This window comes from Pinus tabuliformis, chromosome 5_2 (assembly GCF_031772625.1).
Source record: "Pinus tabuliformis cultivar Carrire ecotype Pingquan chromosome 5_2, CPIR1, whole genome shotgun sequence".
In the NCBI taxonomy this organism is placed as follows: domain Eukaryota; kingdom Viridiplantae; phylum Streptophyta; class Pinopsida; order Pinales; family Pinaceae; genus Pinus; species Pinus tabuliformis.
The window spans coordinates 144772282-144788056 of NC_142306.1; the positions used below are offsets into that span (position 1 = coordinate 144772282).

The window sequence follows — 15775 nt, forward strand, 5'->3', positions numbered from 1 at the left end:
CATAATGATTGTGATGCATGTACATTAGGAAAAATGCATAGAAAAGAATTCCTTGTTCGAGTAGAAAAGAAACAGAGGGATATACTTAAATTAGTGCATACAGACCTGTGTGGACCCATGCAAACAAAATCATTAGGAGGTGCACTATATTTTTTATTGTTTATTAATGACTGCACAAAGTTTTCTTGGGTGTATTTCTTGAGTAAGAAGAGTCACACATTTGAATACTTTAAGCAGTTCAGGAATATGATTGAAAGGCAAACAGGGAAACATATAAAAATTCTCTGGTCCGATCAAGGGGGAGAATACAGGAAAGATGAGCTTATTAGGTATTGTAAAGACCATGGAATATTGCAGCAGTTCATAGTACCCCATACTCCACAGCAAAATGGAGTAACTGAAAGAAAGAAAAGAACATTGGTGGAATGTGCTAGGAGCATTTTGGAAGGTAAGAATCTTTCGAATGGTTTTTGGGCTAAAGCATTGAATACTGCAGTTTATTTGAAAAATAGGAGTCCTATAAAGAATCTTGAGTTTAAAACTCCTTATGAAGCATTATATGGATTTAAGCCTACAGTAAAACACTTAAGAGTATTTGGATCTAAAGCATTTGCCCATATTCCAAAGGAAGATAGAAGAAAACTAGATTCGAAAGCCATTAGATGTACTTTTATAGGGTATTGTTCACAACATAAAGCTTGCATATTATTTAATCCCACTACTCACAAGATTTTTGTTAGTAGAGATGTCATATTCCATGAGCAAGATCATGAATAATCTGATAAGCATAATGAGGAATGCGATATTCCATACTTGGTGGAAGAAGAAGCAGAAAACAATCAGGATCAGCAACAGACAAAAGCAGAAGATGAACAGCAACAACAACAACAACAATAGTAGCAGCAGCAGGAAGAAAATGATGATCAAATAAGGTTTGAGGCTACCCCACCACTCAGGAGATCGGGTAGGAAAGCTCAATTGCCTGCAAGATATAGGGAAAATGCTTTTATAAGTAGTATGATGAATGTGGTTGAACCTTCTAGTTATAAAGAAGCAAATGAATGTAGAGAATGGAAAATAGCCATGGAACAGGAATATGAATCAATAATTAGGAACAACACTTGGGAACTAGTTAAACTTCCTAGAGGAAAACAAACCATAGGTTGTAAATGGTTATACAAACCGAAGATCAATGTAGATGGAACCATAGAAAAATTAAAAGCTAGATTGGTAGCAAAGGGGTATTCACAAAAAGAAGGTATAGACTATGAAGAAACCTTCGCCCCTGTAGCTAAACTAAACACTATCAAAATGTTAATTGCTTTAGCTACTAAGAAACATTGGATGATACACCAACTAGATGTAAAGTCTACATTTTTAAATGGAGAACTAAAGGAGGACGTTTATTTAGAGCAACCTGAAGGGTTTTTCCAGAAAGGGAAAGAACATTTAGTCTGTAGATTGAAGAAAGCACTTTATGGACTAAATCAAGCACCCAGGTCTTGGTATGAAAAGATTGACTCGTTTTTTCTGCAAGCTGGCTACAACAGAAGCAAAAATGACACTAATCTTTACACCATGCAAGATGAACAAGGGTGCATAGTGATGATTTCTCTGTATGTAGACGATTTGATCACTATAGGTGATGTTACATATCTAATCAAAGAAATCAAGCAACATATATCATAGGTATTTGAAATGAAACACTTTGGTGAATTAAGATACTGTTTGGGTCTTGAGATCTGAAGAGATTCAGGACAAACATTTTTGTCCCAAGGAAAGTATGTCAAAGGCCTGTTAGAGAGATTTAGGATGGATCAGTGTAAGCCTGCAACAGTCCCATTACAACAAAACATCAAACTACAGAGTGAAGATGGCTCAAAGGAGGCAAATGCGACACTTTAGAGACAACTGGTTGGGAGTCTAATCTACCTAACCACCATTAGACCAGATTTGGCTTATGCAATTAGTGTAATAAGCCAATATATGTCCAAGCCACTTGAAAGCCATTGGAATGTAGCGAAAAGTGTTTTGAGGTATCTACAAGGTAGTGTAGATTACAGTATTATTTACACCGACTCTTCCGATGTTAGATTGACAGGATTTGCAGATTCATATTGGGCTAGAAATGTAGATGATATCAGATCCATAACAGGTTATGCATTCAACATTGGATCTGAGGTGATCACATGGTGCAACAAGAATCAAAACACAGTCTCCTTGTCCTCAGTGGAAGCAGAGTATCAAGCCATGTGTGCAACAACGTGTGAGGCAGTTTGGTTGCGGAGACTTCTCCAGGATGTCGGGGAAGAACAGATAGACGCAACAACAATTAGAAGCGACAATCAGAGTTCAATAAAACTTGCTAATAATCTAGTGTTCCACAAAAACACTAAACATATTGATACACAATTCCACTTCGTCAAGGAGAAAGTGCAATCCAAAGAAATCCATTTGGTATATTGTAATACATGTGATAATGTTGCAAACATTTTCACTAAGCCTCTTGGCAAGATTAAGTTTGAAATGTTTAGGGAGATGTTAGGCATATTTGTGAACCCCTTCTCCATTAAGGGGAAGTGTTGAAGATAATGGAGAATATCCTAGAATAGTGTGAGTTGGTTCACGTGACCTCAAGATAGGAATTAGTTTCTATTTCTTAGGTTATTGTTCTAACTTCCCTAAAACCATGATTACTATATAATGTGTGATGTACATGAACAATGTAGAGCGTTCTGCAAAGCCAAACTCTCCTAGTTCAAACTCTCTTTCGTAGAGCTGACCAGTGGGTTTTATTTCTTTTAATACAACATTGTCATTTTTATCATGGTATACAATGTTATCTATAGGCAAGAGCTGTAGACATTTAAAAAACAGAAATCGAAAGTATGAGTTGCACTAGTCTTTTGTGTAGTTAGGGTGTTGTGTATGTGATAAGTGGAGAAGATACTAAGATACATACTAGCAATCAAAAAGATAAATCAATTGTTATAATAATAATGATCCAATAATTAAATAAATTAGAAAACCTTGAACATAGATACAACATGCAATCCTATGAAACATATGATCTAACACAAAATTCATAAAATATCCATTAAGAAAGTGTTTTTTTAATTATTTCAAAGTAACAAGTAAACTTTTCATTAAAAAATTTAACATATCATTATATTATAATATTATTGCTAAAATCATTAAAATTAGATATTTGATATATTGAAATTAGAATGATACTTTTTTTAATCCAATCTTAACACAATTGAATAATGCATTATCAATCGAAATTCATTTTATATAATATTTTAAAAAGAATAACCAAAATATGAGAGAAGTTCAATTTTATATAATCTTCATTAAGAAACATGAATGGCTCAAAGCCATGTTCCTCTCACAATAAGGTTTTTAATTATTTTTCTTTTTTGCTCATCTAATTTTAATTATTCTATGTAATACAAATCAATTAAATTAAAAAAATAGCTATATAATACAAAATCAACTATAAAAAGTAAAATTAAACTAGAGTTTGCACCACATGTTGCAAAGGAAACGTCGTAAGGCAATGATATAAAAAACAATAGCATAGAAGAAAGAAGTCAAAATTTTATGCAAATGACATAAGAAACAACAGCATAGAAGAAAGAAGTCAAATTTTTATGCAATTTTGTTTCTTTACCGGTGTTTATTTGTTATCATCAAAAAATGGCTAGATCATCTATTCATATTACCAAGTGCTTTCAGTTCATAAGGTTTATCCTAAGGTCCTTGATGGATGCCAAAACTGTCTTCTGACATTGCTTGATGAACATTTGACAAAGGATGAGAACAATGATGTAATTGAAATTCAAAGATTATGAATAAATAAGGAAGACCTTTATATAAGGGAAATTAACTCAATATGTTCATTTTAAAGATATGCTATCACCAATATTAATATTCATTAGGTTGGGGACAAATAGAAAATTAGCATTAGGTTTCTAACATCCAAATGGTCTCACCATTGTTTGAATTAAGCACTCCTAGTGATAAAAAGAGTGAAAATATGTTAAAAATTGGATTCTATGAGCTTCTAGAGGCCATTATGTTGTCAAAGATTGCCCGAGGTGAGAATTAATCAAGTGTCGGATACCCAAAAAACCAGCCATTGGATTTAGTAAACTACAAGTAAAGCCTGTTCAAGGTGTAAGATCGAATTTACCATAATGAGCATAGACAAACTAATTAGTGGACAGGTAGTCAAACAAACTATGTGCTTCTAAAGGCATTATGTCGTCAAATATTGCAGATGCCCCAACATGAGAATTAAACAGGTGGATGATACTAGAATTTGAATGTGTAACATCAAAGTTCCAAATGGCTAGTTTATAAAGAGAAAATTAGTAAGAAAGGAGCAGGGTAATCTTATATAATTTCATTGGCTTCACATTTGAACATTATGTTGTTCTGAACCATGATACCCTTAATTCATATATTAATTCAATGGAGTTGCCCTCTGTCAGGCTTGCATGGGCATGTATTTATTTATGTGAGGTTGTGGCTAGTATCACAGTCACATGTCTCTGCCTTTCGTTTGCATGGATCTATGCTGGGCCCTGGCTGACCAGTAGTCTGCTCTACTTTCCATTGGTGCAACAGTGAGACAGAGCCTTGAACAAAAGTTCAGTCTGGTAACGTAATAGAAAAGGCATATGTTCTTGACTTAAAGGGATGACCGACTGGTGATCTCATATGTCGTTTCCCATTTTCTGAGCATTCACATCCACCACTTCTTTAAGTATCGCTTGTGTTACAAGCGAAAGTTAGATTGCTTCTCTGTGTTGAATGATCCACTCAGGAGATTAATTTGGGTGTTAGGATGTTTAGCCAGTTTATAATTGAAATCGTGTAGAAAATTAATGAGAATTTGAAATCACTATTTTATTTCTGAAATGAAAAAACGATTTAAACACATTAATTTTTTTCACCATATTCCGATGAGAACTGGGCCATCGGGGCAAAATTGTAGTTTCAATAGATAATGCATCTCCTCAATCGCGTAATCTAAACAAATCACAATTTTGCTCGAAAAAAAAAATAGAAATTCTAATATGATTTTGAGAAAATTTCATAGAATTTTTTGAGAATCTCGGATACCACTGTCAAGATCCAGGATTTTGGGGTGCCCTCCTCTGTTTTCAAAGTCTTAATTTATATTGGAGAAGGGAATGACCAATGTCTTTTTATTTGCATTTTTGTTATACACTAAAAGAACTACTAGTACCCTTTTATCCACAATTTCTCTATACAAGGAGCATAGATTTAAATTTCCCAAAAAAAATAACCTGTTACAATTTTACAAAATGTTAAAAGACACAACAGCATGAATACAGGGTATGCCAGCTTCCTTTTAAAAGCTTTGCACATGAAATCGAGCTCGAAACCAGATCTGCATAATCTTATATAATGTGACCATGATCTTGCAACTGATGCATGAACTCCCTCTCCTGGGTAACAAATCTGGCTAAAGCAAACTTCCCAACACTTTTATAGGCATCTATAACTACCTTGAACATGAATTTGTTTGACTGAAAACCCTTATGTTTCATTTTGTAAAACATTCTCCTAACACCGTCTACCAACCCTAGCTTCCCATAGCTAGTTGTCATACTTGCATAAGTAATTGTATCTGGTTCAAGACCTTTGGCTTGCATGATCATGAACATGTTGTAAGCTTCATTAATCCTCCCAACACTACCAAGTGCATATATAACAGCATTGTAAGAAGACACATCAAAATCCAACCCAGAAGCTCTCAGTTCATCACAAGCTTCCAAAGCTTCAGCATGCATCCCCACTGCAAAAAAGATTGTCATTCTCAAGGCCTGAATACCATGTGGAAGCTATACAAGGAGCATAGATTTAAATTTCCCAAAAAAAATAACATGTTACAATTTTACAAAATGTTAAAAGACACAACAACATGAATACAGGGTATGTCAGCTTCCTTTTAAAAGCTGTGCACATGAAATCGAGCTCGAAACCATATCTGCATAATCTTATATAATGTGACCATGATCTTGCAACTGATGCATGAACTCCCTCTTCTGGGTAACAAATCTGGCTAAAGCAAACTTCCCAGCACTTTTATAGGCATCTATAACTGCCTTGAACATGAATTCGTTTGGCTGAAAACCCTTCTGTTTCATTTTGTAAAACATTCTCCTAACACCGTCTACCAACCCTAGCTTCCCATAGCTAATTGTCATACTTGCATAAGTAATTGTATCTGGTTCAAGACCTTTGGCTTGCATGATCATGAACATGTTGTAAGCTTCATTAATCCTCCCAGCACTACCAAGTGCATATATAACAGCATTGTAAGAAGACACATCAAAATCCAACCCAGAAGCTCTCAGTTCATCACAAGCTTCCAAAGCTTCAGCATGCATCCCCACTGCAGAAAAGATTGTCATTCTCAAGGCCTGAATACCATGTGGAAGCTATACAAGAAGCATAGATTTAAATTTCCCAAAAAAAAAATAACCTGTTACAATTTTACAAAATGTTAAAAGACACAACAGCATGAATACATGGTATGCCAGCTTCCTTTTAAAAGTTGTGCACATGAAATCGAGCTCGAAACCAGATCTGCATAATCTTATATAATGTGACCATGATCTTGCAACTGATGCATGAACTCCCTCTCCTGGGTAACAAATCTGGCTAAAGCAAACTTCCCAGCACTTTTATAGGCATCTATAACTGCCTTGAACATGAATTCGTTTGGCTGAAAACCCTTCTGTTTCATTTTGTAAAACATTCTCCTAACACCGTCTACCAACCCTAGCTTCCCATAGCTAATTGTCATACTTGCATAAGTAATTGTATCTGGTTCAAGACCTTTGGCTTGCATGATCATGAACATGTTGTAAGCTTCATTAATCCTCCCAGTCCTACCAAGTGCATATATAACAGCATTGTAAGAAGACACATCAAAATCCAACCCAGAAGCTCTCAGTTCATCACAAGCTTCCAAAGCTTCAGCATGCATCCCCACTGCAGAAAAGATTGTCATTCTCAAGGCCTGAATACCATGTGGAAGCCCACTTTTACGTGCAACATCGAGCTGCTCTACTGTATCCCTTGGAATGCCTCCTCCCTTCAGAAGAATGCCCAATGTTTTGTATGTATTCTCATTGGGTGAAGCCTTTAGTTTTAACATTTGATGAAAAACTTCAGCAGCCTCTCTCAATCTTCCATCTGCAATGAACAGGCTAATGACGCTATTAAAAGAAAGAACGTTAGTAAGAAATCCCGATTCTAACATTTCCTTTGCAATTTCAGTGGCTTCATTAAGCCTTCCATTCTTTTTGTATAAGGACAACATCATGGAAAAAGAAAATTCATTTGCCTGCTGCTTTTCCTTCAAGACTTTGAATACTTCTTGTGCTTCAGTCACCATATCAGTGCGAGCATAAAGGTCAAGCATACAGCCTGATAAAAAGGCATCTGGTTCAACACCCAATTTCTGTATGCGTTTGTACGTTTCTTGTGCTTCCTTCAAAAAACCACGTTTACTATAAACCTTAATCAAAGAACTATACACCACAGAGTTCCCTGCAAAACCAGCGTTTTGCATTATTTGAAAGTAACATACAACTTCTTCCACACATCCAGCTTCAGCAAATGCATTTATCAAGGCACCATAAACAAAAACATCTAGCTCCACACCTGCGCTAACCATCTTTTCAAACATCTTCTCTGCCTCTGCAGCTCGACCCAATCTTCCATAGGCGGCAATAACAACACAAAATGATGAACCCTGGAGGTTGGGAGTGGATCATAAGCTCCCGGAAGAAACTTGGAAACTGAGGAGGCCAGGCTATAATGACACTGGGTAGCAGACCCCGCAATTACAAAGGAAAAGAACATACAGTAGGTAATGTTAAACGTATGTAACTGGTAAACAAGCTGCAATTATTAAACGGAGATCAGGTTGGCCGATACCACATATCCAAATCGAAGATTTATAACTCTTTATAACGTAGACAACTCCTTGAAATATGTAAACGATATAACATACGGGAAAACACGAGTAAGCAAGGAATTGAGTATACATCACATTATTTTCTGAAGATATAACCGAAGACGCAAACCCCGAACTGGGTATACATATTTAGCAAAGATTCAAAAACAAATTTAAGCAAATGTGCCGTCGACTGCTGGCCATGGTAGCCATATCAAACCACAGAATAATTAACCGGCACAACTCTATAAACCTTCATCGTCACAAAAGAGAATAACAGGAAACTACATAATTTCAGAGCAGAATAAGCTCTGGGTAATATCTGAAATGATAATCACATTGTCATAGCAAAATTTATTTACATTTGGGAAAAAACCCATTAAAAGCTCTAACCCTCTTCTAAATTGAGCTTTTTGGCTACGAAACAGGCATCCCATAGATGCAGAGAGCCATAGCCACGCTTTAAGTTTCCCCTCCAACCAGCGCAAGTTCTTACCCATAATTGGAAACTCCGCCACTGTAGACACGACGCCCTACCAAGCAGGTTGAGCCAGCTCTGGGTCCCAACGTCCTGCGTTGCATTTCAAATACAGGAAAACTGATTAGGGTATCTGATAGGGCTTGAACGCCTATAGTCACGAAGAACAAGGAAATAAGAGCAGAACAAGGAAATAAGAGCAGAGAACCAGCTGAAAGATAAAACCAAAGCTTTTACCTGTAAACATTTCTGATCCACCGCCAGACCATCAAACAGGACCCAAACAGAGTTACCGGCCACCGAAACAGCACTGCGGAAAATGGCCGCATCAGAGCAACCTTCACGGGTGGAATGCAAAACAAATGAAGTCATTCTCTCCACAGTTGGAGATGAGGAAACTCTAGCAAAAGCTCCACCATTGGGTCGCATTAGAGCCACGCTTTAAATTTCCCCTCAAACTATGGCAAGTTCTTACCCGTAAGGAAACTCCGCCACTGTAGACACGTCGCCCTACCAAGCAGGTTGAGCCAGCTCGGGGTCCCAACGTCCTGCGTTGCATTTCAAATACAGGAAAACTGATTAGGGTATCTGATAGGGCTTGAACGCCTACAGTCACGAAGAACAAAGAAATAAGAGCGGAGAACCAGCTGAAAGATAAAACTAAAGCTTTTTACCTGTAAACATTTCTGATCTACCGCCAGACCATCAAACATGACCCAAACAGAGTTACCGACCACCGAAACAGCACTGCGGAAAATGGCCGCATCAGAGCAAACTTCGCGAGTGGAATGCAAAACAAATGAAGTCATTCTCTCCACAGTTGGAGGATCTGAATCTGGCATCTTCGTTCATAATCCAGTCCGTCCTCTGTCTGTAAGGGGATTTTCCTTCATAAAACGCGGGAAATTTCTTGTGATCGATGCAGGATTTCTCTTCCGATGGAGGAAATTTGAAGCCCTGAAGATCCATTGAAAACTTTGCCTGCAAAACCCTCACTGGAGATAAAAGCTCATCAAGCTCCAAGCTCCTAGAGTCGGATGCCCAGAGACGCTGCCTGCTCAGGGAGATTTGAAGTAGCGAAAAAAACTGTGCGGCGATTTGAAGCTGCGAGAAAAACTGTGCCGAAAAAATATAAAAAACTAACCTAAACTACATCCAACGGTCTGGAACGTTTCAATCGTCTAACATCTAATCTGATGGCTCAAACAAGGACACGGTGGCAATTGGGGGAGTTGATTTCAGAGAGAAAGGCGTAAAAATGTGTATCACAAAAAAATTAATTATTTCATTATTTAATCAATTTATCTAATAAAAAGACTCAAAATTCATTACAACCCTAAATTCTAAAATAAATTTGGACTTACCTCTCAATGTTACCTCAGACCCCAAATTCTCAGATAAGATTAATTTGTTTCTCAATCCCCAAATTCTCAGATAGGATTAATTTGTTTTTCAATTCTTCTTCAAACTTTCGATAAAAAAACTCAATTATATGGAATAGTGCTAGAAAAAGGGAATAATGTTAGGAAGAGGTAAAACTAATAATTCATGTGCCTCAAAAGGTTAGTGTGAAATAAACATGCTTATTTTGATTCATTAACTTTGAGGTAAATAATACTTATTTGTTTTGATTCATTAACTCTGAGATGAATATTTCTGAAAATTACTCCAATGCAATTCTTTCCCGTACTTCCCTTTGAAAATACCTAATAAAATATATCGGGTACTTTTTATAACGTCTAAAAGTTTAAATTATTTTACCACAAAATCAACCCTGGTATCGAGTTATATGGTGGTGATAACCAGATGAACGGGGGTTTTCCAAAATATATCTTTGGATCCAAGATACTGTTCCAGCGCTTACTGGCATTTATACATGTAAGGGGGAGTGGATTTGGAGTTGATAAAGTGAGTACCCTTTCCGTTTACAAGAACGGATCTACGAGCGCTGAGAGGATTGAAAATTTTTATTTGAGCCATCCTTCTTGATGACCATCAAATGAGGGTGGAGCCGAGTAGGGCAAATCGATTTCACTGCGTGTATAACGAACATGATCATAGATGGCCGTATGGTATACATTACCAATCAAATGAACTCTGAGATGTTGGACGCCAGTGTTTTTTTATGTTTGTACACGACACCGGGTATGAGTTTTTCTCCACTTTTTAAACATTTCCGAGTTCGGAGTTCCCTGGTGCATAGAAACCAATGAAAGCAATTCAATTAAAACTCCATACAAGACTTCCGCACAGTATTTATTACAACACCCACCTCAACAACAAATTTTACTCCACAAGTGCAGTAAGTGAAACCCTATCTAAAAATGAATCCCAAGTGGACATGGGCAACATTCCAGATTCAGAATTCATTCAAAATGTCTTCAAAGTGGTTATGGAGGGGACATGGAACTGTTTGTCCAAAGCCCAAATCGCCTCCAGGCTAAATCCCTGCATTATGAGCGAGATCCTTCTGCAGATTGGCAGGCATGATGGAAACCTGGCATGGAGATTCTTCAAGTGGGTTGCCTACTTGCCACACTACCAGCACGCCACCCGCCCTTACTGGACCATAATCCATATTCTCACTAAGAACAATAAGTTCAAAACTGCTCAGTCATTGTTACAATCCATTTCCCATAAAGGCTTCCTATCTTCTCCAGTAGTCTTAGATGTTATGATAAATGATTATAGCAATTTGGGCACCAATTCTGCAGTTCTGAGTATGCTGATCAATTCATATGCGCAATCCAAAATGACCCAAGATGCAATCCAAGTATTTTATCAGTTGGGTTCTTATGGAATCAACCCCACCGTACACTCTTGTAATATCCTTCTAAACAGTCTAGTCAAGGCCAAATTGCTAACTATGGCCTGGAAAATCTATAGGGAAATGTTGTGTAGAGGGATCGAGGCTGATTCTCGGACTTTCAATGTCATGATCCATGCCTGCTGCAAACAAGGTGATCTGCAAAATGCCGAAGAACTTGTAAATCAGATGAAGAAGCATGGATTCAATCCAGATTTGTTCACATATAATAGTCTTATTTCCCTTCTTTCCAAGAAAGGAATGCATTATGAAGCTTTAAGCATCCAAGACACGATGTTAGAGAAGGGCATTCAACCCGATATTGTAACATATAACACTCTAATACACGGGTTTTGCAAAGAGGGCAGATTGAGGGATGCATTGAAGATTTTGAACGAAATGGGTGATCTGGTTCCAAATAATGTAACATTTTTTTTCAGTAGGAAAAAATCATCATATTAATATATTGTGGAATATATGAATCATGTTACATTGAGATACATTGAGATCGAAATATCTCGGAGAATGAGGATATAAGGCGCCGGAAGGACGCATTCGGAGATGCATCAAACAGCATCAGTCCAAATAATAATGTAACATATACTACCCTGATTGATGGTTATTGCAGAGAAAATAATCTGACTGAGGCTTTCAGACTGCGGGATGAAATGATAAGGAAAGGGCTGGTGCCAGGAACGGTGACATACAATGTCCTCCTCCATAAGCTCTGCGAGGAAGGGAAATTGGAAGAAGCAAATGATCTCTTGAATGAAATGGCGGAAAAGGGTCTTGAACCTGATCACTTTACATGCAATACCTTGATCAATTCGCAGTGCAAGAGAGGTAACATGGCTGATGCCTGGAAACTTCGCAACAAGATGTTACAAACCGGGCTAGTTTTTGATGTGTATACTTACAAGGCTCTTATTCATGGCTTTTGCAAGTCTGGGAAAATAGATGAAGCAAAGGATGTCCTGTTTGAAATGATTATTGCAGGTTTGTAATTTCCAACAAGATTTTATAATTAAAGAATTTTACTTCCTCTTTATAATCCTGATTTTTACCCGCAACTATAGGTCTGGGTTTTTTTCATGTACAGTGACCAACTTCACCAATAGGATTTGTTGTATCCATTTCCGTTTGTGAGAAATGGGCCTGTTGCAATACTGAACATTGTATATTAATAAATCAGTTTGTTGTCTGTTGAGTGCAGGTTTTATGCCTAATTTTAGTGTGTACTCATGGCTAATTGATGGTTATTGTGTCCAACACAATGAAGAGGAAGCCCTGAAGCTGCCTGATGAATTTGTCAAAAGAGGTTTATCTGAAGATGTTTTTCTCTATAGTAGCATCATTCGAGGTTTGTGCAGGAAAGCCAAGCTGAGAAGTGCCGAAAAAGCATTCAATAAAATGTCTAGGAGGGGTCTTGTTGGTGATGCCCTTGTTTATACTACTCTTATTTATGCATACTTGGGAGCAGGTGAGCTAAATAAAGCTTCAGAACTTTGCGAAGAAATGGCTTCAAAAAGGATTCTGATCAATCTTAAAACATTTTATGTATTTGATAAGTATTCTCTAGAGATGGATGGCAGACCTGAGGTTTTCTGGAATGGGATGATAGAGAGAGGCTTAGTTGTGAAAAGTGTTGCTCAGAAAGTGAAAACTATTGCACAAGCTTCCACTTCCAGTATGCTATTTTGATATGTAACATTAAGGCTCTATGACCTCTTTTGAGTAAAATATTTGAGGTCCAATAGCTTGGGATGCCTCTCTGGAATTTTCTGAATGGTGTTTCCAACACAGAAGGAAAGTGCTTGAATATTGTTGAAAAAAAAGAAAGTGGTTTAATGATTCCAGAAGGGAATTGTAACTAATGTTGCACGCTTAGGCACTTTAAAGAACGAGATACATGAACTTGGGCTTCCGAAGAATATTAAAATAAGTCTGTGCCATCCACATCCATTTATCAGCATTTGACATGGGGCACTTAGTTTGCCCTATTTTTGGTTAGCCCTGTTTTTCTGGTGAGTCTCATTTCTGCACATTCTGATCATGTTTTCAGAAATCCGACGTTCTGGGTTGTCTTAAAATTGGCCAAAATACCTAGGGCCTAGTTTCATGGACAAAACTCCCCTTGCAGAGGTAGTACTCGGAGTTCCAGGATAGTTTCAAGTTTCAACGAGATTTAGAGTGAAAATTAGCCGGAAAAGTGGAGTACTTTGAGTGCCAGATATCCCATGCTCCATTTATCAGTTTGGTATGTAGACATCTATGTGATTCAAGTTTACATAGAGGCTGATATAATGTTTGAAGTTCTCATGCTTGTGAAATTGTATTTCATGCAATGTATAAACAAAAGTCCCCTGGAAAAATTGCAGCATGCTCTTTGGGCCAGTTTTAATGTTTCTCTTGAGTTTAAAGGAAGCACTTTCAAAAATCCAGGAGGTTGTCACCGCAAAATATAAACTTCTTTCATGGTTATTCTGTGTATTTCTCTAATAGAAGAAATTGTCACCTGGGGGCAGGGGGTTGCACAGAACTTTGAAATAGACAAGATATTCTATAATGAAAGATCAATATTGTGAATAGACCAGTCTGTACAGAGTAAAACTACAGGGGAAAAAGCAACGGTTTATCTCACAACCAAGTAATTACTGTAAAGTACAATTCAAGATCATAATGATCCTGATAATTCATCTGACAAAACCTTTCCTTCAGAAAAAATGATTTTAGTGGAGAAATTTCCTAGTTTCCATCCTTAAAGATGTACGAATATATTGAGACCAGGAAACTCCTTGACCCACATAATTTGCAAACAGGATTAGCAATGATCCAGTTGCAAACATAGACACATTTGTTTTTTTCAGGAAACGAAAAAGCATAATTATATTATATAAGCTATATAATGAGCAGATAATACATTGCCAGATATAGATGAAGCAAAGGATGTCCTGTTTGAAATGATTATTGCAGGTTTGTAATTTCCAACAAGATTTTATAATTAAAGAATTTTACTTCCTCTTATAATCCTGATTTTTACCCGCAACTATAGGTCTGGGTTTTTTTCATGTACAGTGACCAACTTCACCAATAGGATTTGTTGTATCCATTTCCGTTTGTGAGAAATGGGCCTGTTGCAATACTGAACATTGTATATTAATAAATCAGTTTGTTGTCTGTTGAGTGCAGGTTTTATGCCTAATTTTAGTGTGTACTCATGGCTAATTGATGGTTATTGTGTCCAACACAATGAAGAGGAAGCCCTGAAGCTGCCTGATGAATTTGTCAAAAGAGGTTTATCTGAAGATGTTTTTCTCTATAGTAGCATCATTCGAGGTTTGTGCAGGAAAGCCAAGCTGAGAAGTGCCGAAAAAGCATTCAATAAAATGTCTAGGAGGGGTCTTGTTGGTGATGCCCTTGTTTATACTACTCTTATTTATGCATACTTGGGAGCAGGTGAGCTAAATAAAGCTTCAGAACTTTGCGAAGAAATGGCTTCAAAAAGGATTCTGATCAATCTTAAAACATTTTATGTATTTGATAAGTATTCTCTAGAGATGGATGGCAGACCTGAGGTGTTCTGGAATGGGATGATAGAGAGAGGCTTAGCTGTGAAAAGTGTTGCTCAGAAAGTGAAAACTATTGCACAAGCTTCCACTTCCAGTATGCTATTTTGATATGTAACATTAAGGCTCTATGACCTCTTTTGAGTAAAATATTTGAGGTCCAATAGCTTGGGATGCCTCTCTGGAATTTTCTGAATGGTGTTTCCAACACAGAAGGAAAGTGCTTGAATATTGTTGAAAAAAAAGAAAGTGGTTTAATGATTCCAGAAGGGAATTGTAACTAATGTTGCACGCTTAGAAACTTTAAAGAACGAGATACATGAACTTGGGCTTCCGAAGAATATTAAAATAAGTCCGTGCCATCCACATCCATTTATCAGCATTTGACATGGGGCACTTAGTTTGCCCTATTTTTGGTTAGCCCTGTTTTTCTGGTGAGTCTCATTTCTGCACATTCTGATCATGTTTTCAGAAATCCGACGTTCTGGGTTGTCTTAAAATTGGCCAAAATACCTAGGGCCTAGTTTCATGGACAAAACTCCCCTTGCAGAGGTAGTACTCGGAGTTCCAGGATAGTTTCAAGTTTCAACGAGATTTAGAGTGAAAATTAGCCGGAAAAGTGGGGTACTTTGAGTGCCAGATATCCCATGCTCCATTTATCAGTTTGGTATGTAGACATCTATGTGATTCAAGTTTACATAGAGGCTGATATAATGTTTGAAGTTCTCATGCTTGTGAAATTGTATTTCATGCAATGTATAAACAAAAGTCCCCTGGAAAAATTGCAGCATGTTCTTTGGGCCAGTTTTAATGTTTCTCTTGAGTTTAAAGGAAGCACTTTCAAAAATCCAGGAGGTTGTCACCGCAAAATATAAACTTCTTTCATGGTTATTCTGTGTATTTCTCTAATAGAAGAAATTGTC

General features: G+C 37.1%; 1 protein-coding gene across 1 annotated transcript; it reads left to right on the top strand.

Annotated features, from left to right (window-relative positions):
• Positions 1-10252: 10252 nt before the first annotated feature.
• LOC149157935 (uncharacterized) lies at positions 10253-15042 on the top strand. Its single transcript, XM_089436056.1, has 4 exons — positions 10253-11714; positions 11885-12282; positions 12500-12973; positions 14476-15042. Exons 1-4 carry the CDS (start codon positions 10690-10692, stop codon positions 14961-14963), a joined length of 2385 nt encoding a protein of 794 aa, XP_089292182.1. The 5' UTR covers positions 10253-10689; the 3' UTR covers positions 14964-15042.
• Positions 15043-15775: the final 733 nt, after the last annotated feature.